Raw genomic sequence first — 21,349 nt, forward strand, 5'->3', positions numbered from 1 at the left:
ATGACAGCATTTCTCCTTAGTTCTCTGGTTAGAAGGCAGGCCCCTGAACAGTCTCCTACTTTCAAGATTAATGTTCAAGATCATTTATCAATTCACACTATGAACTACTATATTGTCTGTGGGGGTGTGTCAGGCAAACAGGTTCTATCTCCTGTGTAATGCTGCTTATTCAAAAGCAACTGCTTCAAGTGCTGGGTTAAGAAAGACAGATGACTGATGTTGCCCAAGAGGTAAGGGGCAGGGTCATCCATGGCTGTTTCTGCCACCCCAGCTCTAAACACATAAGCAAAATCTGAATTTCATTATCTTCAAAAACATCTCACTATTAAGTTTCTTTCCCTTACTGAAACATTGGGCCAGGGATAGAGGATTCAGGGTCTTTCAAATATGTATTTCCAAGCGCAATTCTTTTATATAAAAATTCAGTGAAGGACTCTTCCTGATGAATCAGACGTAAAAGTAAACATCGTGGACCCTGAGTTCCCTCCTCTTCCCTCCAACACAGGGTAAAAACCGTTTCTTCAGAGCTTTCAGCAAGAACTCTGAAAGTGCCGCTAGTTTTTCCACAAAAGTAAAACCATCAAAGCTCCTTGTTCCAGAAGCAACCCCATCAGGATCACTTAAGGAAGGATTCCATTGCCTGAGCAGTTACTATCTTTTATTCTAGTGGATGCTGTGTTCTTATTTGAAGAGTTCCTTTTCTTATCCTGCGGTCTCTCCCATATATTTGTGTATCAAAGCAACCCCACAGTCGGGGTGACATTTAGGGGATTTGGTTTTAGACTTTTGTTCTGAAATCATTTAAGAAAACCTTGCACATCGTTTCACATGGTGACACTGCAAGTTCAAACCCCATTACCACCTCCAGAACAATGAAGTGTCCTAGGGATGAACAAGCAAGTTCAAAATAACAAATCAAACCTGTTCTTTTGATTTGTTTCTAGTAGTGTTATCCTCAGCCAGAAAAAGTCCTTTCTTTTTTTTCTAACGAAAAATATCAAATATTTCATAAGCATTCTCTAAAGAAGTGCACTTACGGAGTGAAAAACATCAATTTCTAACAACTTCCACTTCTATCTTTATAATCACATTTATGTTATTTCCAAGGCAATTTTCCTCATCAATTTCCATTTCCCCAATCAAATTATATTGCTTAAAAAGCAAATTTTTACTTAATACATGTGGTCCCTCTGCATTATAGTAACATACTTCCTTGTTATCTCCTCTAACCCTTCTAGAGCCTCTACGTCATTTATAAACTGCTTGGCAGTTTCCCCTCCTAATTTCTATGATTGAGAATAAACCACTTAGGCCAGATTCATTTAAAGGTTCATTAACATTTTTATATGATTATAATGGAATAAAAGCCTTTCCAAGACAAAAAGTCCATTAGAGTAAGAAAATAAGTAAAAATAGTTTTTTTTTTTTCTGAAGAGCAAGAAATATTTTTATCGAAGGTCAATTTCCCTTTAAAAGTTAACTGAAAATCTAAAAGCTTCCCAAATTCCAAACATTGAAATTGCTGAAATAAATATCTCATGGTAGTAAAAAGACATGATTATCCACACATGAGTTTACACTGTATCAGGAGTAATGAACAAGCCTCAATGGGCCTGAACAGCAGCAGTCCAGCAGATGTGGGGGCTCTGAAAGGGTTTAGTTTAATCTACCCTCCCTAGTTTTTTCTTCCCTGACTATGGGCTACCTGAGCCTTGAAACCAGAGATGCAACTGTTGCAGTCAACAGAAATCAGAGGAGCAGAAGCAGCTCACACAGATTGAGGCAAGGCCTAAAATTCTTATCACTACTTTATGCATCTACTAAGCCTCTAGGCAAATGGTATTTCTGCAAAAACAATTAATAAATCAATTAAGTTACGCAGTGATGCAATGGTTTTAAGGACAGGTTATTGTAAAAGAGTATCACCAAGTGCTATTGTGGCTGAAACTGTTTCCAGTTAGATTTGGAATACTAAATTGAATAAAAATGGAGGCATGAAAGGGCTCAAAACTAGAAACCATATTAAAAATGTAAAAAAAAAATAAATAATAAATAAATCTTAAAAAAAAAGCTAAAGAGACCCAGAATAATATTTTTTCCTATGAAAGCACATGTTCATGGAGTGCAGACAGAGCAAGACTGAAAATGACTGACCATGAATTTTAAATCTTTCTAGGAAACCAGAAAATTATATAAATTTATTATAAAATTATATATTTCTACTAATCAGATAATATGAAATACACCATATCTCAAACGTTCAACTCCTTAATTTTTTTTTTTTTTTTTTTTTTTTTTTTTTATAGAGGCATGTTTTATTTATTTATTTGTTTGTTTGTTCGTTTGTTTCGTTTATACATGCACTGGGTACAGTCAGAAGCACGGGAGGGTGAGAGAATTCACCAGAGCCAGAGCGGGGAGCAGAGCAGGCAGAAGGACCGAAGCACACTGCTGAGGGGAGCAGCGGGCGGCAGGAGAGGTCTGCGCGCCATGTGGGATCCTCCTCTGGTGGCCGGGGAGCAGCTGGGGATCGAACTGGCGCCGCAGAGGCTGCGGGCAGCTTCGCAACCCAGCGCTCAACCGCTGCGCCACCGGGGAGGCCCCAACTCCTTAATTTTTGCAAAAGATTTCACCTGTCTTTATGTCCAAATGAAACAAAACAGTACCCTTTTTTTAATTTAGCTCAAGAAAGTATTTAGGTGCATGGGCAGGGACAGATCTCACAGGTACACAGTTGTGTTTTCTAACAGACTGTAGAGATATCATTGCCATGAATACATCTTTTACCTTGAAATGTTAAAGAGCATAAAAGTAACATTTTTTACAAAAGAGGAATTTAAAAATAAATGGTGAGTAACCAGGCTTGCCAATAGTGGACCTCATTCAAAGCACTACGCAACAATGTGTGTTTACATCACCCTTTTATTTCATTGTTAGAAATAATACAGTTCCACAGGGTAAATCATCAATAAATAACGGTGTTTAATCATTAAACATAAAAATCCCAACTCTTTGGCATCTGACAGGATTCTATTTCTTGTCAAACTAGTGACTGTGTAGATATAGTTAATCTTAGTGATCATTCGTCAATACAATATGTTACAAAGGTGCAATTTACTTTAAAATATACAATAGCTGAAAATTTCCAGCCCATCACCAAATCTGATCAACTCAGTAAATTATGAGCCAACCTCCCCCAGCCTCTTTCACATAGTTTGCCTCAGTGAAAGTATAATAAACGTTACGAGCTCCTAGGGTTCTCTAATACTTGTTGTGTTCTAAATAGTTTGCCATTCATTCTGGCTAAATAAAAGTCACAACTGTACCAAGAGTGACCCACTCATTAATTAAAAGGTGTTCTTATTTTATAAGCAAGATTGCTAACACCTAAGAAACTCACAGCCCCCCAAATAAAGTTTAAAATAAGCAGTTCTATGCTACCAGAAATGCCAATTCAATAATAAATTGCACCTTCAAGAGTCAAAACAGAAACAAACTTTTACAAAAAGGTAAGTTACATTTTTTTTTTCAAAATATATTCAAGAATAGTTGAGCTATATTTGTTACTAAAGCCAGGGCATTATTTCTTTAGCAACAAATTAAACCAGTGCAATTGACATAAATTGTTAAGTAATCCAGGATTAACCCATTAAAACTGTAGAAGCACTTTAGGCTCCTACCCTAATCCTAGAGACTGAAATTTCAGTAAGTGCGTGTACTGCACAGAACTAAAACTGGAATGACCCGGATGCCATGCTGAATGGTGTCACTTCACACTTAGTTTGAGCATTCAATAGTAGAAATCACGAGTTCCTCTGTTAAAGTTCCATTCACATACAGAACATTCAGATGCAAACATTTTTATGCTTATAGTCCATGATTAAAAGAATCCTTTCCATTCTAAACTTCCAGATGAATTTTAAATTAGAAAATAAGCACTAAGGAAACATTTTCAACTTATGAAAATTTCATTTTGGAAACTTTCTGGAAGAGCTCCCCCCAATGTAAAATAAATACTTTGTATCCCAAATTTCATTTTATTAAGACACACTTTAATAACGCTATAAAGAAATATTTTACAGCCATAGAGATCAATAACTTTCCATGCGGAAATAAAAAATTCATTGCTCAATAATACTATTGAGGCAAGTGAAGAACGATTACTCTCTTGTCAATCTGAAATGTTAATTTTTTTCAGTGCAAAACCAGTTATAAAATATTTAAACTCAATATTTAAAAATAAAAAGTGGTCCAATTCAGCAATGTTCAAGTTCTAAATTCCATAAAACAAATCATTACATACATTTTATAGTAAAATACAGAGATTAAAGAAGTACTTGAGTACTTAAGATATAAATTTCTAATGTATCATACCAAGTCAGCAACAACCAAGCAGATAACATTCCCAATTTGAGTGTCAGAATCGAAAGATGACATTACGGTACCAAAACCTTGTTTCCTAGCTAAAAAGCTATACAAACTAGTGGTCAACATTCTCTTTTCTTTGCAGATGCGTGCTCTAGAATGATTTTCCCCCAAGTACCTGTGATTCATTCCTGTATTCAAAATTTGATCCCAACGATTTTTATGTTCCAGGAACATTTAGCTGAAATAACCATCTACAGTGTGAAGAGTCCTGTACAGAGTACAACAGTGGATTTTTCTACCCAAGGGCAGGCTGACCTAAACTGGTTTACACGCTCTGTAAGTCACTCATGTGTTATTCCTAGCAAACACACGGTCCCCTCTGAGGGTTAGGTGTTGAAGCTGGTACTGTAGCACTTCTGTGTCAGCTGGCTCCTTGATGTTCATTTTATCTAGATTGAGGTAGTCCAGAGATTTGGAGTGAGCCCTTTTACCTTTAAGAAGACAAAGAGGCAGAGGCCCATGGAGAGCCTTGTAAGGTTCATAAGGTAAAGACTTAGTGCACTTGTCTCCTGAGCTGGGCATCCGCCTTCGTCTCCTGCCATTGACAGCTGGGATCTCATATGGCTGGTAGTACCTACTTCTTGTTTTATATAAGCGAGAGGAACGGGCGAGTCCTGCATCCAGCTGTTTGGAGCGCAAGGAAGGCATGGCTTCTCCCTTACCCTCCTCACCTCCCGTGCACTTCTGGGCTAACTTCAGGAGTTCCTCACCAGTGGTGAAGCCAACCAAATAGTTAGAGTCCATGTGGAGGATCTGGTAGCCCGACACAGTCCGGCGCATGGGTGAACACGGCGTACTGGAGCAGCGGGGCTTCTCCGCCTCTGCCTTCCCCGGGGAGCTCGCCTCGGCCACGGGCAAGGGCAGGGTGGTCAGGGGACTTCTGGACTCGCCATTAACATCTACTTCCATTTTAGGCACCAGTCTGCACACTCCTAAAAGTCAACAGACTCAGATTAGAAAAATATAAAGCATGGAACCTTGGGCCACCTGGATCGTTTTAGAAAGCTCAGGGAGCATGAAATAACACTGGCCTGAAAATCTGCCAGGGTGACAGATTTTTATCTTTGTCTATTAAACCTTCCAGAACAAGCATGAAATGACTACTACTTCTCTACCGTCAAGGATTCAACGGCAGGTTAAATTAAAGCCTGAAGTACTACTAAAAGTTTCAGGTGAAAAAGAGAACATAAAACAACTATCACACTTCTTTAAATGCAGCATTCCACTCAATCATGTGACGTTTCCTCTGTGATGAATGATCTAGCAAATCAAATACATCAAGCAAATAAAGACACTTATAAACAGTTTCACAATAATCCACAAAATAATTACATCCTGAAAATTAAAATCTTTACTTTTTCTATCATTTCAAACATGTGCCCAGTTCTTCACAACTATAATTCTTTTCAATTATGTTTAAGGAGAATATAATGAAAGGAAAAACTCATCATTTTCTACAAAGATTCTAATCTGTATCTAAAAAAGGAGCCTTAAGGGAGGTTCCACTCTAATCTTGAAAATGTTCTTCCTTTCATATCTTTCATATCCTTATTCAGAGAAAAACATTTTGTAATTTAAAAGTTGATCCTAAGTCCAATAATTCAGGTCATTTTTAACATTAAACACACATAAAGTATCAAATGCATTTTGACTAATCAGAAGATACGCCATTGATTTGACAGTTACTTTATTTTGCAGTACTTAACATACTATAATTTTGACTAGATTAATAAGTGGCTGAATAATTCACACACACGCTAGTATTACTGCAATTATCACACTGCATAGTTGGGAAAATTCCAGTTACAAGAAACATCACAAATAGTGACCAGCTGCTACAAAGTTGCAGATAAATCAAATTTTAGAAAGTAAAATACTAAGCAAAGCTAAATGACAATATTAACGCTAAGAAACTTTACCCCTACTTTATCATCCATTATAAATAGTTACATTTTAGTATCTCAGATTGCTAACCAAAAATGATGCCAAGTAATATCTAATTTCAAAATGAAGGAATTATTGAAAAAGACTTATTAAATCATTCTCATGAATTCTTTTGCAAGACAAATAATCGTTTCCTAATTGAAATATTTCAGAATCTTATTCTTTCATTGCTTGCTGTCCTTTCCTTTACTAGAAAATAAATAAACCAAGACTGTGAAGAAATTACCAGATGCCATCCTGTCCACAATTCAGTCCACATCTACAGAACTAAAAACTCACATTAATAATGATTCCTGAGATAAAGCAAATGTCAAAAGCGGCAAAACTGTTTTAACTTTTTATGATAAATCTTAGCGTATTTCCAACTTTAATTTAACCAAAAGACCGTAACCCCTCAACCCTTTTAGATTTGAAATAATTGGCTTTCTTCTCTATTATTATTGTAAAAATAAACTTACTCTTGATTGTGTAATATATTTCTCTATTGATTAGGCAGGAATAGTAGGTGACTATTAGCTATTCTGACATGCACACGAAAACCTAAGAGTCATATCTAATGAACTGAAGGGGGCCACTTGATGAAGCTCATAGAATTTTATGCTGAGCCAACAATGTTTACTCTAAGCCAAAAAGGAAACAAATTCCATTTTCACTTGTTCTGAAGCCACAAAGAACATAGAGGACTACTCCGAGGTCTCCAATCTACCTAACCTGACAGGCAGCTTACAGGCAGGAACTGATTTTCTGATACATCATTCTAAAAAACAGCAAGAGGAGAGTCAAGGAGTCAAAAGAGCCAGGGCTGGAGAGAAAATGGGGCACACCCAAGTGGTGACCTCAAACAATCAGCAAACCCAAGTGTTGACCTCAAACAATCAGGACCTGACACTGGCCTAGGTGTATTCCATATCTGACAGTGCAAAGATTTCCACAGGTCCCCTTCTCATAACCTCTTGTGACATAATATTAGCTTTCTAAAATTCTAAATGGGAAATAATTCAAACAATCTAGGTCTATGGGGCATAAAAGATCTAAGCAAGGTGCAGTGTACAAAATCATTGTAAATAAAAGCAGGCATAGGACTCTGGTAAATAGGATCACCAGAAGCTCATTCTCACATTAAGTGAATTCTGCCTCATCAAAGCAGATCACTAGGAATTCCGAGAACAAAGGAAGGCAGGAAACAAAGGTATGAAAGAAATGGGCAGAAATGACAACATAGTAGCTCAGAAAATAAGTATCTAGAAAACTAGAGTAGTAAGAACAATGAATGAAGGAATGTATGAAGGTCCAATTTGATGAGATGTGAAATAGACACTGTTGTTAGATGAGTAACTATCACTGACTAAATTTCCTGCTTCCAGTAAGACCATAAAAAAATCACCAAGCTTGGGCAAGACTATCCAACAGGATCTTCAGACAGCTACCTGGGAAGCAGTGATTTAACCTACATTGTTAACCAGAAGATGTGGTTTTAAAGTTCTGGAAGTCTCAGCCAGGTAGTCAGGTGTAAGAAATTTACAAGCTTTGCTAAATTAAGGTAAACCACACACTTCTGTAGAAAACACTTATTAGCCAAAAAGCTAAAGAAGTATTTCTAATATCCTCTAACACAAATATTTAACCTAGTATCTAAGGTCAACACAAAAAAGGTCAAGGTTCTATGTAAAATTTCTGAATGGGCATCTCCCTACACTGGATTCATTTTAAATGTACATATAATTTGTCTTCTTTTTTTATTTTATTTTACATATTTTTACATCATTTTTCATTTTTGCACAATGTATGCATTTTCACATTGGTTATAGTCCCCATATAATTCCCACCCACCTTGTTTTGATCCTACTCCATTCTCTCAGCCCTCCCCTTCCACCCAATAGTGTGTCCATATAAAGCTGCTACCAGCTGAACTTTCTATGAACAATTCTAAGGCTGGAAAACTGCACTTTTTAGGTCTGAGACATCAATACTTTTGCTCCAAACAAGGGTGTATGCTCAAAGGAAAGTTCCTTTTAGTGGTTTTACTAGTGTCTGCAGTGTCTTATTCTATGTCAAGAATATTTTCAGATCTTCATATTCAAGTGGGAGCATGAATGGTGCAACCAAGACAAATTGCTTCAATTTTTTAAAGGATCCCTTTCTCTTATATACTGCCCTTCTATAGAAAACCTACTGTGTGGTACTATGGATGTAGGTGGAGCCTGGGTTTCAGAAAAGAGAGCACTGATTGATACAAACGCCATTTTTAGCTTGGTGGGATGCTGACCAAGTAACATAATTTCCATTCTTCAACATGACCAAAACCAAAATTCTTTAAGCTCTCAAATTAGTGATACTCTCCTGGCTGGATTTAAATTGTGGTGCAAGATCCCAAAACTAGTTACAGAATCAACCTGCACAGCTTATCTTTGAAAGAGGTGGTAGGTAACGTCGCACCTGAAGAATGGAAAGTCTGGGTAGTTGTCAATTTTGGAATTCTCCTAGAAAAGGGTGACGCTAAAAACAATCAAGATTGAACAGTCTCACAGTTAAGATATCTTGATGTATGGATGTCCAATATTTTTGTATACAGAATTTATTAAAAGACATTCATTAGGAAACTCAGTTGCTATGACTACAACTAGGGATGGTCTGTGTTTAGCAGCATATTCTTCATTTTTCCATGAAGTCTCCTTATGGATTTGATATTTTTAACAATTCTTTTCATGATTCAGCATAATGTTTCATATTCTAAAATAAACCTTGTATCAAAAAATCATACTGCCAAGATAAACGATGACAAAGCAGTCTTGTAAATATGGGATTGCAGGTACAGACAACAGCCAGTCCCGCCTCAGCATCCATGAGAATAAATGTGAATGAGGAATGAGGCCCAATATGAACTGCCACATCACAGGGTATTAAAAAAGAGGGACCAGCAATACCCTGTTGCTTCCATTAATGCATTTCATATACAGTTTAAATAAAAAATAAAGACTGGAAACAGAAAATAGAAACAATGTTGTTGTAACAGAAGTAGCAAAATTTCTGGTAATAGAAGAGTTTACAGCAGACATGTACCTGTAGATAGGTAAACTTGGGGTTGAACAATGCTTTTAAAACTGAGTTCCTTAAACAAGGATCAGGAATAAATATCAATACAATGTTTTAAATGACAGCTAAGGATCATCACTATAAAATTCCTTGAGCATCCCATCAGTAACAATGGAACCAATGTGTATTTATAGAGCATATGGAACACCTAATGTTCACAGATGCCATATATGTATTTCTTTGAAATAGAGGAGGATTCAAAACTAGACAACATGAGAGGAGGTAACACTTTTTAACATTTACTAAAAAAAATGCACACACATTCTAAAACACTGGGTACAGCAGGCAATTATGAACTTGGGCCAAAGCTAAAGCAAATAGGTCCAAAGCACAACACACATGTAGGGGAACTCAGTGCACCAAGACAAGCACATACAGATGACTGTGCCCTCCATAGAGTTGGGTCAGCTGGGAACACTCTACAGAGGCCAAACTCCCCAAACATTTGGCACAATTTGAAATTTGGAAAATGTAACCAAAATGCCTTAGTTCCTTAAACCAACTCAGAATTAAGTTTCACAACTGCAATGCAAAGAATTCATTTGGAGAAGTATAGCAATCTGGGCATATTTTTTCTTAATGGGAATTATCAAAAAAAGTTACCCTCAGTCATGAGAAAACTGTTCCATATGTTTGAGTTTTTTAGCAACAAACAGCCATTCCATTTAAGAGAAAACAGATACACACAAAACTTTCTAAACACACAAGACAAAAATGTCATTATAAAATGTGAACTAAATTCCTTTTAAAGCGGAAAGTGAAAGGAACCAGCTATAACAGAGTCTCCTAAAAAGGACTATTATCAGTCTAGTGATATCTACAACCATCAAGTTTTAATGCAGACTCATCTTTAATGCAACTACTCATGTAGTTAATTTCCCTGGACTTCAAACTATAGAGAAGAGGACCCTGAGGCCACCAAGGAGGGTTTACTCAGAGCTATGCAGGCAGGTTCAGGACTCTTGGTTCAAGTCCAATGTTCCTTCCACTGCATCAGGCAACACTTCTCACACTTGGTGGTCAAACTTATCTACACACTGACATCATATCCAAGAACTTTCAAAAAATACTGACCTTTCTGCTCTACCCCAGCACAGTCTGGTTCCTGAAATTGTTAAAAGATCCCCAGGTGATTTTAATGTGTGGACAGATTTGGTAACTTTTATACAACTTATCAGAGAGAATTTCACTCATGTAAGTTCCTTTTTTTAATCCATAATTACAGTCATGCTAGTGGATAACATTTCTGGCTGCTTCTATAATGGCTAACAACTAAGCCCTAAGGCCTTCTAATTTACTGCTTCTAATCCACTGTGGGCTTAAAAACTATGTGCTAACCAAACATTTGGCTAAAACTGGGTATAAAATAAAAACAAATCTGTGCTTAATGTGAATCAAGCTCCTTTTGCTGTATACACTTTGGTACACTATTCTAACATCTTAGAAGCCTTGGTTAGATAAAGTCACTTTGAAAATCTGCTTGGCAATTTTCTTATAAAGTAAATAAATATTTATTAAATAACCCAGCTACTCTACTTATTATGTATTTACGTAAGAAAAATAAAAATATATGTTCACACAAAGATCTGAATGTGTATGTTTACAACAGCTTCATTTATAACCACCAAAAACTGGAAACAATCCAAATGTCCAGCAACAAAGAAATGGATTTTTAAAAAACTGAAATATCACATACATGATGGAATACCATTTAGCAATGAAAAGGAGCAAACTAGCATTACACTATGTAAAGAAGCAGACAGCAAATTCTATACACTGTGTGATTTTACATTTATGACATTCTAGAAGAGGCAAAACCTTGGGGACAGAAATCAATCAGTGAAGGGTTTGGGGTTCAAGAGGGGACAGGTTACAATGACAAATGAACACAGGGCTTATGGTGGATGATGAAAACATTCTATATATTGACTATATTGGACCTTAGACAATCAGATATCTTTGTCAAAACTCATTTATATACTGTAAAAGGGTGAATTTTACTATATATAAATTCTATGTCAATAAACCTGACTAAAAATAAAAGCCTGTGACAAATTTCCAAGGCCTTTATGTCCTTCTAAATTTCAAAATTCTTCAAAAATTGTATAAGCACAAAATCAGCAAGAATCTTAATGGTTGTCCTGTCTATGACTGAACACCTTCAATAAGAGGTAACTCAGTACCTACCATTTTGGTTCATCTGACCTTTTGCAGCTCTGCTAGAATGTCCCTTTAATCACATGTCACTGTAACTATGCATAAGTACAAAAACATGAGCAAATGCACACAGATCTAACACACACTCCCGCAGCTTCTACGCACTGCTCCCAGTTTTATCTTTTATTTCAACTGGATGAGTTAATGACCCAGCCACATTACTCCTCAATCGATATCCTCTAAAAGTATTTGTATTTTCAAACCTCTTGTTCTTTTCCTCAAAACTGAATACTGTAGTCATATTTCTATTTTTTCAGTGTTTTAAAATACATTTTTATAAATTTGATAAGCTATAATCTACAAAACAAAAGTGTTTTATTTTTCACCATCATTCCTTTGAGTCATTCTGCTGCTGACTGCTAACTTAAAAATCACTTACTATGGAACTGCTTTTTCCAAGGATTATGACTTCTCCAAGTAATTTGAAGCAAGGACCCACAAAGATACTGGCCAAGTGAAGTGAAATATTAAAGCAAGCACTCACATTAATATAGCTTTTAAAATGCTAAAGCGCTACAAAGATCATAATTATTTTTTTTTTCTCTTCAAAGATTTGGAGACACAGAGACAACTACTTTAGCACAGATACACAGATGACACACTGAAAAAAGACAACTAAAGAAAGACAACAGTTTTCTCTATTTTTAACATTTCAAACTCATGGTGTGATAAAAGGAATGTCACATAATGAACTGCCATCCGACTAAGTGAAAATGATGCTCCTTTCAGTCACCTGTTTGCCATTCTTGGTGTGTTATAACACAACACTTTGCAAATTATTTTACCAATCTTTGGGGATTAACATTTTTGTCAAAATGTCCCTGAAATCAGAGTAACTACCTCTTAACCGTTACATTCTAAAATATTATTCCATAACACTGCTTTTATCTGACAAAATTAAAGTCTATTCAATCAACAAGTAAACATTCCAACTATAGTAATGTTAATTTCAGTCACCTGAAATTAAAAATTTATATGTAGTATCCATATAGGCTGACATCCTGCATTGGTATACTTAGGCAGTCCTTAAAACAGTTATATTACGTTCATACAACTGGTTAACAAACAGAAAAATCAAAATATAACTCACCAGACTAAATCCCAGAAGATGTCACTGCACAATTTCCAATGAGTCGCAAAGGAATACAGGCATAATAATTTTTCTGCTCTACTCCAGATACTGAACATGAAATACAAAAATAAACCTTTAATTTAACAAGCAGCTTTACTTACAAAGCAATTATATCATCCTAACTGCAAAACAGGATGAAACTAGCAGGAGGTACTAATACCAGGTACAGATTATATAGGCTACAATATTAAATAATTTAATCAGAGTAATTTTGAGTTTGTTCAGCTACATAAAACTTCAGACACTTTATCAGGCTCATGATTCTGTATTCTGTTGTTTAATCCCCATCTGGATTATAAGAGTAGCTAATAAACAGGCAAGAAAAATTAGGGCTTTAAATCGAGGTTCCACCACCCTTGCCCTAGTCCTATGTTCACCAGATTTACAGTAGCTGATGGAAATGACAACACTGTAGTGGGGTCAAAAGAACAAGTCCTCACAGTGGCCTTGAAAATGTTTCCTCTGGATCTTGCATAAAAACAATCTTTACAGCGAGTGCAATTCCAATCTTCCTCACACAGTTGCTATGTGGAACAAATGAGATGAGTTATGTGAACTTTGCACGCTGCAAAGTTCTTTAAGGACATGTGACTTATTTTTTTTGCACATTTCTGGTGTCTGCTCATTTTAGCAGTAAGACAGCAACAATAAAAATCCTTCTTCAGACAGCTCTGAGACAAATGACTGGAATCGTCTGGGGAAACTTTTTTTAAAAAAGAAAGTACATGAAAAACACTTCTTCATAGTTTATCACACTGCTGATGGTTTCTAGCAATTCCTCCGTGCCTTCCTCTCTTACCTGGGGAGGCAGTGTGTAAGAGAATCTATCTTTATCTCCTACCTTCCCAGTTAATTGGGCTAATTTCTTGAGACCAAGAAAACTCCCCAAAGTCCTTTCCACCTGTACTGTTGCTGTGGTTGTTAGGTTTTCTGTTGTTGTGTTCAACCTGGGGGCTGGGAGGGAAGGAGGCACATATGAGCCACTGCATAAGAATCTTATTCAAAGGAAATGAATAACTGTTGAACTGAAATTATTTCTTCTTCAGCTTCAGAAACTGAAAGGAGCCAATGCACCGCGATCTGGCATTCTGAGAAACTAACATGTTTATCAGTCTTTGAAACTTCTTCAGATTTAGTTATCAGGCACACTCTTTCATTTCTTTTGCCACAATCTATTTTCAAACTGGGTAAACAAATCAAGATAATTAATATTTGGTTCTACTTACCAATGAAGCCTCTGATTTTAACACAAAGTGGAGTGTAATGTAAGAAAAATTGTTATCTAAGAATACGTTTTTATTTGTATAATTACCTCCAAGGAACTCCCCCCAAATAACTAACATTATTATATAACTGATGTTATAAAGTTCAATTAATTTATATGGATGAACTTTCATGGGGAATGGAAATAATAAACTATTTTGACCACCATCTATAGGCCAAAAACTATATGCAATTTATATCATTTAATGTCAACAGCTCTACTCCATGAGGAAAATATTATCTCCATTTTAAAATATTCAGTCAAGTTGGAATACTTGAGAGTCAGAGCAGGATCTGAACACCAATCAATCTGACTCCAAAGACACCGACTGCTGTGTAAATCCATCAAGCAGTAAGCCCAAGTGGTAGCCTTTTATACAATTATGTTCCTGCAAAATGAGTATTAATAATCAGTCAACTTCTATAAAATGGAATGCTATTTTAAATATGTGGGGAGGTACTTTATTTAAAAGCTTTACTGCTCATTTGTGAACTGGTCGAAGGGAGATGGTTTTACCTATAGCTTTAGGGTTACTTCCAACTTGAAAAATGTTAGGATTCTAAGGCACCTAGTGAAGAGTCATATACAAAATCGTTTTAAGTCATGAACTCTCTAAGAGTTTATAAGATTTTTTAAAATCATAAATTATAAGGCATGAAAAAGTGCATCAACTAATACTATATCTGGATAAATGCCAAATACAGGCAGGTATTTCCACTTATTTTTTCAGTGCTACACCTATCACAAAGTGAAAAGATTTCATGGACTTTTAGAAATTCTGACTAAAACTATAGAAGCCAAACATTAGAAAAATGTGAATCTGTTTCAACTCTAAATATAGGATGAATTTAAAAGTTTAAAATCACCTTCACACTTTCCTATAATTTACATCATGTATCTGGTAATAGAGCCTGCATTTCAAATTCGTAAATGCATTGGGAAAAGACATTTCCAACTTATTTTCAACCCCAAAAGAAAATACAACCTAAACCTTCACTCTGGATTTGAAAACAGAGGAGCCTTAAAGTAATTATCCAACTCCTGCACTGGGGCTGATGTGGAAGTCTAGGAAATGGTCGGTAATTTCATAGTAAACAAAGTGTAGTAACTGATTATCCCTATTATGCCAGTGCCAAGACAGAAATAGAATACAAACACAGAGTCCAAGGGAGCAACACAGGCAAAACCGAGGAGCAAATGGCAGTAGCTCCATTCTACTCCTCATTTCTTACTCATTTGTGACTCTGCTTATTGTTTTATGGTTAACTACTATCTGCTATCTGTGCGCAGATGCTAAAAGGAGGAGGAGAATGAAGATGGGGCAAAGAGGGAAAATTAAAACATAAAAAGAATTAGGTTAGAAAGTAGTATAGGAATATACCTTGTGAATAGATTAGCTATAAAGAAATCTAGTTAAAAAAATTCTAGAAAGGGCTTTACCTCCATCTTCCACTAGAAACAGTTAAGACTGTCATAGGAATGCCCCTAAATATAAACCTTCCAAATAACATTTTTAGAATACTTTAAAAATCTGTAAATCCCTAACACTGACAATTGAGTCTGGCCAATGTTTTGAAAATGAAGACTTGGCAAGATATCAAAGGATCTCCTCACACAAGAAGGAAAAAAATGCCCATGAAATTCTTACAAGATGGACTAGATGCTACAGAGAAAAACGGAAGTAAACAGAGCAAAGACCAGAATATGTAATCCTTCCAGCTATTAAGTAGCTAAAACACAGAGAAAGTCCTGTGACATTATCCTGTAAGCAATAAAAACAAGAAAAATTAAGCATAGCCAACAGTTGCCCACAGGCCTCTGGATAAGGAGTCATGGGTGACTAAGCAGAAGACACCCAACATTTAACTGCAAATGAAGCTTCTACAAATAGAAAAGTTTGCAAACATTAGCTAGCAAGTGTGTCAAGTTTCTCAGGTAAGGTGATAGATATCATCACAGGTAAATAAAGAACAATGTCCTTCAAAAGCAGTGTGACCATGTGTCTCAGTTCATAGTAGTGTCCTGGCCCAGTGATTTATAGCATCCTCTTTAGCCCTCAAAAGTGTCCAAGGCCTTCTATTATATTGTTACCTTGATCAATATGAATATGTTACAATGGAAAGACAATGGATTAACAGAGAGAGGAAGGGGGAGAGAATAAAAGAAAACCCTTCTGCTTGCATGATGTCATCCCATACAATTATTAGTTTACTCATTCATTCATTCAACCCAGTACTTTTTGAGTCTTATCATGTCCCAGCATTGTACAGGAACTGGGACAAATACACCAGGCTAGAAGGGAAGACAAATGCATTAATTGAATATATAATGGTAAACTTGAATGGCACAGGGAACCAGGAGATGAGTGGTCATCCCAAAAAAGCCATACATGCCAGGATTCAGCATAGATCCACAACATAACAGCAGTAAGAAAAATGTAGCAAAACCTGTAAGTTTCCAAATCATAAGGTTGTAAATATGAAGGGCAGGGTTCCACTGTGAATTTTGGCAAATAAGTTCCACTAATGGCCAAAGATTTTATTATGAAAAGAAAAATAAATTTCAGGCAAAGGAAAGAGGTAGAGCAGAAAGTCCTGGGTTCTAATTCTGACTCTCAAAATACAAAGTAAGGGTGACTATTTGAGGAAAGATTAATAATGAGAAAGCATGGGGGGGGGGCGGAGAAAACAGCAATTTTAAAAGAGTCATTCAGACCAATGAAAATACTTTGAGCCCACCAGTCCCAAAGATGATTCTTAAAAACAAGTAAAAAAGGCAAAAACCAAAACATCTCTCAAATTACAGAACACTGAGCAGAAATAAAAGGGTTTAACTGCCAAAGTACAACACTCACCAGGAAAACAAAATGCTGAGCTGTACCTACATGCTTACGTAGAATTACTTTTAAATAACCTCATCATTGGCAACTTGTAAAAATGAAATTATCAGTAAATCTTTTAACAGTGGTTACCAAGGGTGTGATTTCTGAAACCATCCTGACCTTACAAACCAATCATTAACCTCACCAAGGTAGGACAACACCTAATTAGTTCAGTAAGACAAAAATGTGTTTCTCTTTCAATATCAGTGTTTAACAGCTTTTACAGTGCAACCTTCATTTTTCTTTCTCTTTTTGCTTTCAGAGATTAAAGCTAGATAACTCATGTTTTCTTATTATCATGTGATGTCACCCTTCTTCTTTTAGGGGAAAAAATTCAATTTCACTACAAATATGATTGACTTGCAGGTCTACATGAAATCTTTGCAAGAAATTTGCCTCTTAGGAAGCATAGCTGAAATGGGACGGCCATAAACTGTGAAACAGGCTAGCCTTCCAGGTGAAAGCTTAAAACCAGGAACTTATTTTGATAGGCTGATGAAAAAAATCAGAGTTCTCTCTGCAGAAAAAGAGGAAAAGACTCCCCTTCCCTGGGCAATAAACCACCCCCCCCCCAAAAAAAAAAGAAAGAAATTAAACCTGTGTATGAAATTGAATTATTCCCACTTTTAAGGTTTAATGTGTGCATAGCTCTCCAAAGTATGCAAAATTATACTTAGAAAGTAAACAAATCCACAGACCATTATGTAAGGTCCATAAATACCCTGTATCTTATATCCTGGAAGTTACTACTAAATATTCTCACTTGAAAATAAATAATCTAGAAAGCTGACAAAAGCACATTTTTTTTATGCACCGTTCTGATCACGTCAAGAGACCTCTGGGTTCATGATCCTTGTATTCCATCCTGGTTATTATTATTTTTGAGTTTTGCAGTGTATCGTTACATAATGAAAACACTAAGAAATCTGTGAGACATTCATTAAGCACAATGTGTAAATCGTGCTCTTGCATTAATAAAGTACCAAAAGTTTCTTCAGTGAAAACTAATACTGTATTTTGAAATGACTGAAAAAACAAACCTTGGGAGGAGGTCGTTTCTATTTTCCTAACGTCTAACATGCTCTACCAAGTTTAATACACACAGACACACAGAGAGAGCAACTAACAACTCTAATTGTAGGGTGGCTCATCTCAGAAAAACAATGTCAAATGAAGAGCCCAGTAACGTCACAAATGTTGTGCAAGAATTGTTCTCTGGGCTAGGAGCAGCAAGCACGCTATAAAAATGCCGCCGCCTTATTCTTCCTCTTCCTGAAATGATTAAAAAGTTCCCAGCCCCGGTTTTACCTGTGCACCAGTCACAGGCATACACACTCAGCATTTAGGCTCGACCCAAATCACTAAGCTCCCCACCCCGACACCCGCGGATGCAAACTGGCGCGGGTGGAGAAGCAGGGAGACCCTAAGAATGTGGAACTCTTGCAAGGGGAAAAGGACGGGGCCATCCACCCCTTCGCGTTCTCGTCTCCTGCCGGCAGAGATTTGCAGATTCCACCACAAGTGAGTTCAGAAGCTTCACAATGGGGCCGCCGACTCAAGATCTGACTGCCGCCCTTCTGGGAACCCCTTTCCTCCACTTCCCACTCGCCTCGAAGTCCACCGTCGACAGGTGGGGCGAGGGCGGCAGTGCCCTACGACATCTGCCGCGCCCGCGTCGGGCCAGCCCGCGACCCCAAGCCACACGCGCGGCCCCGGCCAGCCCGTCCGCCCCCGCCGCACCGGCAGACGCCCAGCGGGTGCGGGCGACAAGAGCGCGGGCGGTTTCGCCCCCAGATTGAAGCACCAGCAAGTAGGGCCACGCGATAAGGCCTCCGGGACCCTCCCGAGGCGCTATCTGGCCGGGGCAGTGGCACCCGGAGCGCGGCCTGGGCACGCAGCCAGAAGGCGCAGCAGGCCCGGGAAAGGGCTGCTTCTCAATGAGCGCCCCGGCCGCTGCCCCGCTATGCGGGCACCACGGCGGAGGAGCAAGCGCGCGCCAACGCGCCCCGACTTCCGCACCATCGCGCCGCGGGAAAGGCGCTCCGGGTAACCCCGTCCCCGCACCTCCCCGGCGGGCGCACGCCGCGCGCGCACGGGAGCGCACGCCCCCGCACAGTCACACACGCGCTGCACACTCACGGCGTCTCCGGGCCCCACCCCTGTGCCAGGGAACCGCGGGCTCCCCTCACCCCGCAAGGGCCCCACCCAGTTCACCAGACCCCAACCGCCGGCTCCAGCGCCGGGAGACCAGCCCGCCGAGGCCGCGGGCCGCCGGAGCCGCCCCGTCGCCCATTCCCAAGGCCCGCCCGGCCGGGGTTCCCCAGCTCCGCGCGGGCACCGCGCGCCAGTGCCCGCACGAGGCTGGGAGGAAGGGGCGGCGCCGCGGCTGGGGCTGGCACCCGGGATCGGTGACTGGGGCACCCCCACCCACCCATCACCACCACCACCTTTTCTGCAACACAAAAGGTTGCAGACGGAACCGCCGTTCGCGTGCAACCTACCAGTGGCCCAAGCTCCGCCGCCGCCTCCGTGCCTGGGCCGCGGAGCCGGAGACCAGCCGGGAGGGGAGCAGGCTGCGGCGCCGAGATCCGGGCAGAGGCCGCCAGCCCAGCCAGCCGGGTACCCTCTCCTCTCCCACCGCGCTCAGCGCCAGTGCCGCCCGGCGCAGTCCCCGCCTCCTCCTCCTCCGCCCGCCTTCCCGCCTCCTCCCTCCGGCTGCAGAGGCGCAGCCGTCAGCTCTGAGCCCGCCTCCTGCGCCCGGCCCAGACACCGGGAGGAAGGGCGAACCGGCGAGGGAAAGGCGCTAAGAGGTCTGAAGAAGTTGGCGGGGGCAGGGAGCTGGCCATGGAGTAGCTGCCTGCGGAAGGGGGGTGGAGTCGTAACCTGCCACCCCCCCCAGCCCCCCCCCAGCCCCCCCCACCTCCCAGTCCCGAGCTGGCACTCCCCACTGAAAAGCTCCAACTTGCAGACCTGGCCACATTCAGGCTTCCAGTTAAATGATGTGGTGATGTTTGCCATTTGTGAGTCTCTGCTGAGTGTACTGAGCAGAAGTAGAGAAGACTAGAAACCTATGAAATAACGAATTATCTGGTCACACTTGGAAAACTGCTAGCTCTCTTGTGAATGGGAGGGGGTGTAACATTCAAATTTTGATCCTGACTGGGTTAACTATGTTTTAATCTGCAGACCTAATATTTTATATTCTGGTAAGAAATACTTTTCTTTGATCAAGATTTTCTATTCTCAATTCATGTACATCTTTTTTGCCAAACCGGTTAATAAATTTAGTGATCAGAATATTACTGGCTTTTATTTACATCACACTGTGCCAGGCCTTTTTACATGCACTTTTCTACTTTTCCAATTTTATACTTCTCAATAATTGTACGAGGAAGTAATTATCTGCACTTTATTTCAAAGATGCAGAAAGTTTAAGTGACTTCCTTGATGTCACAGACCAAATTTGTGACTGAGTTGGCTTCGAAGCCAGGCAGTCGAAGGCTGAATTCTTTGTCAGTGTTGCTAATTTGTGTGCCAGTCTCAATCCAAGAGATTTTTTTTTTCAAAATGCTTATCCGAATGTAAAAATCATAAACTTGGTGTCGATTAATACAAAAATAAACAATCTCGATTTAAACTGTTCCATGCCTATCTATGTATGCCCTAATAATATAAAAGCGAATAAATCTGAACGCTCCTACTTCAAGACTGAGCATGGAGTCTCCTCTGCTAAAACACATTTTGCTACCTCTATGTGCCCTAAAGTAAGTATGGGAAGGTAGAGGGAGAGAGAAGCTTTACTATTCTTTAAAAAACAATTTTCAAAAACATTATTTTATTTCTGATGTAGACATGTATTTAACTTTTCAAATATCAAAGCTGGCACAACATAATACGTATGGAGTAAATAAATGAATGAACCTTTTTTCATCATTATCTTAGAGCACACTGACAGTTAATTCAGATTACAATCTATTTGACACAGTAATATATCATTCTGAGGATGGTTCTCATAAAACCACCTTCACAACATTGTACATTTTATATTCAGGAACTAAATTCATTCAGTCTTGTCTGAAATCTTTTAACCTTTTAAAAAGAATGCCATGTACTTGCCCTTTGCTCTGAAAGTGTGGCAGTGTTCTTTGGCCAAAAGCAATAAAGTTCTGATTTGCCTTTAAATTTGTTAGGCTCAAGGCTAGTTCTCTTGAGAGGGCATTGTCTCCCAACTGCCTCCCTCCCTGGGTGGTTCTCCAGGATCCCATCCTAACCCAGATTCCTCACCCAATCAAAACTTCTGTCAATTCTTGGGTGTCACAAAGAATACCTAATAAACCAATTCACCAGGCAGTTAATGGCTGCTAATAGCTTTATGTGTGGTCCCTTAGTA

General features: G+C 38.9%; 1 protein-coding gene across 2 annotated transcripts; it reads right to left on the reverse strand.

The window, feature by feature from the left end:
• Nucleotides 1–4,034: 4,034 nt before the first annotated feature.
• On the reverse strand, nt 4,035–19,612 carry MACIR (macrophage immunometabolism regulator). 2 transcript variants are annotated; one of them, XM_037529590.1, is made up of 3 exons: nt 19,461–19,612; nt 12,773–12,862; nt 4,035–5,360 (listed from the first exon to the last, which is right to left on the reverse strand). In XM_037529590.1, exon 3 carries the CDS (start codon nt 5,335–5,337, stop codon nt 4,714–4,716), a length of 624 nt encoding a protein of 207 aa, XP_037385487.1. In that variant the 5' UTR covers nt 5,338–5,360; nt 12,773–12,862; nt 19,461–19,612; the 3' UTR covers nt 4,035–4,713. The 2 variants fall into 2 exon arrangements, with proteins under 2 accessions (XP_037385487.1, XP_037385488.1); XM_037529591.2 differs by lacking the exon at nt 19,461–19,612 and adding an exon at nt 13,656–18,622.
• Between the last annotated feature and the right edge of the window lie 1,737 nt (nt 19,613–21,349).

This window comes from Talpa occidentalis, unplaced genomic scaffold (assembly GCF_014898055.3).
Source record: "Talpa occidentalis isolate TD23 unplaced genomic scaffold, MPIMG_talOcc4v2.1 talOcc4.6, whole genome shotgun sequence".
Lineage (NCBI taxonomy): Eukaryota > Metazoa > Chordata > Mammalia > Eulipotyphla > Talpidae > Talpa > Talpa occidentalis.

What these genes read in the sequence shown, in the direction of transcription:
- MACIR (XM_037529590.1), bottom strand. Translation starts at nt 5,337, where the DNA reads ATGGAAGTAGATGTTAATGGCGAGTCCAGAAGTCCCCTGACCACCCTG.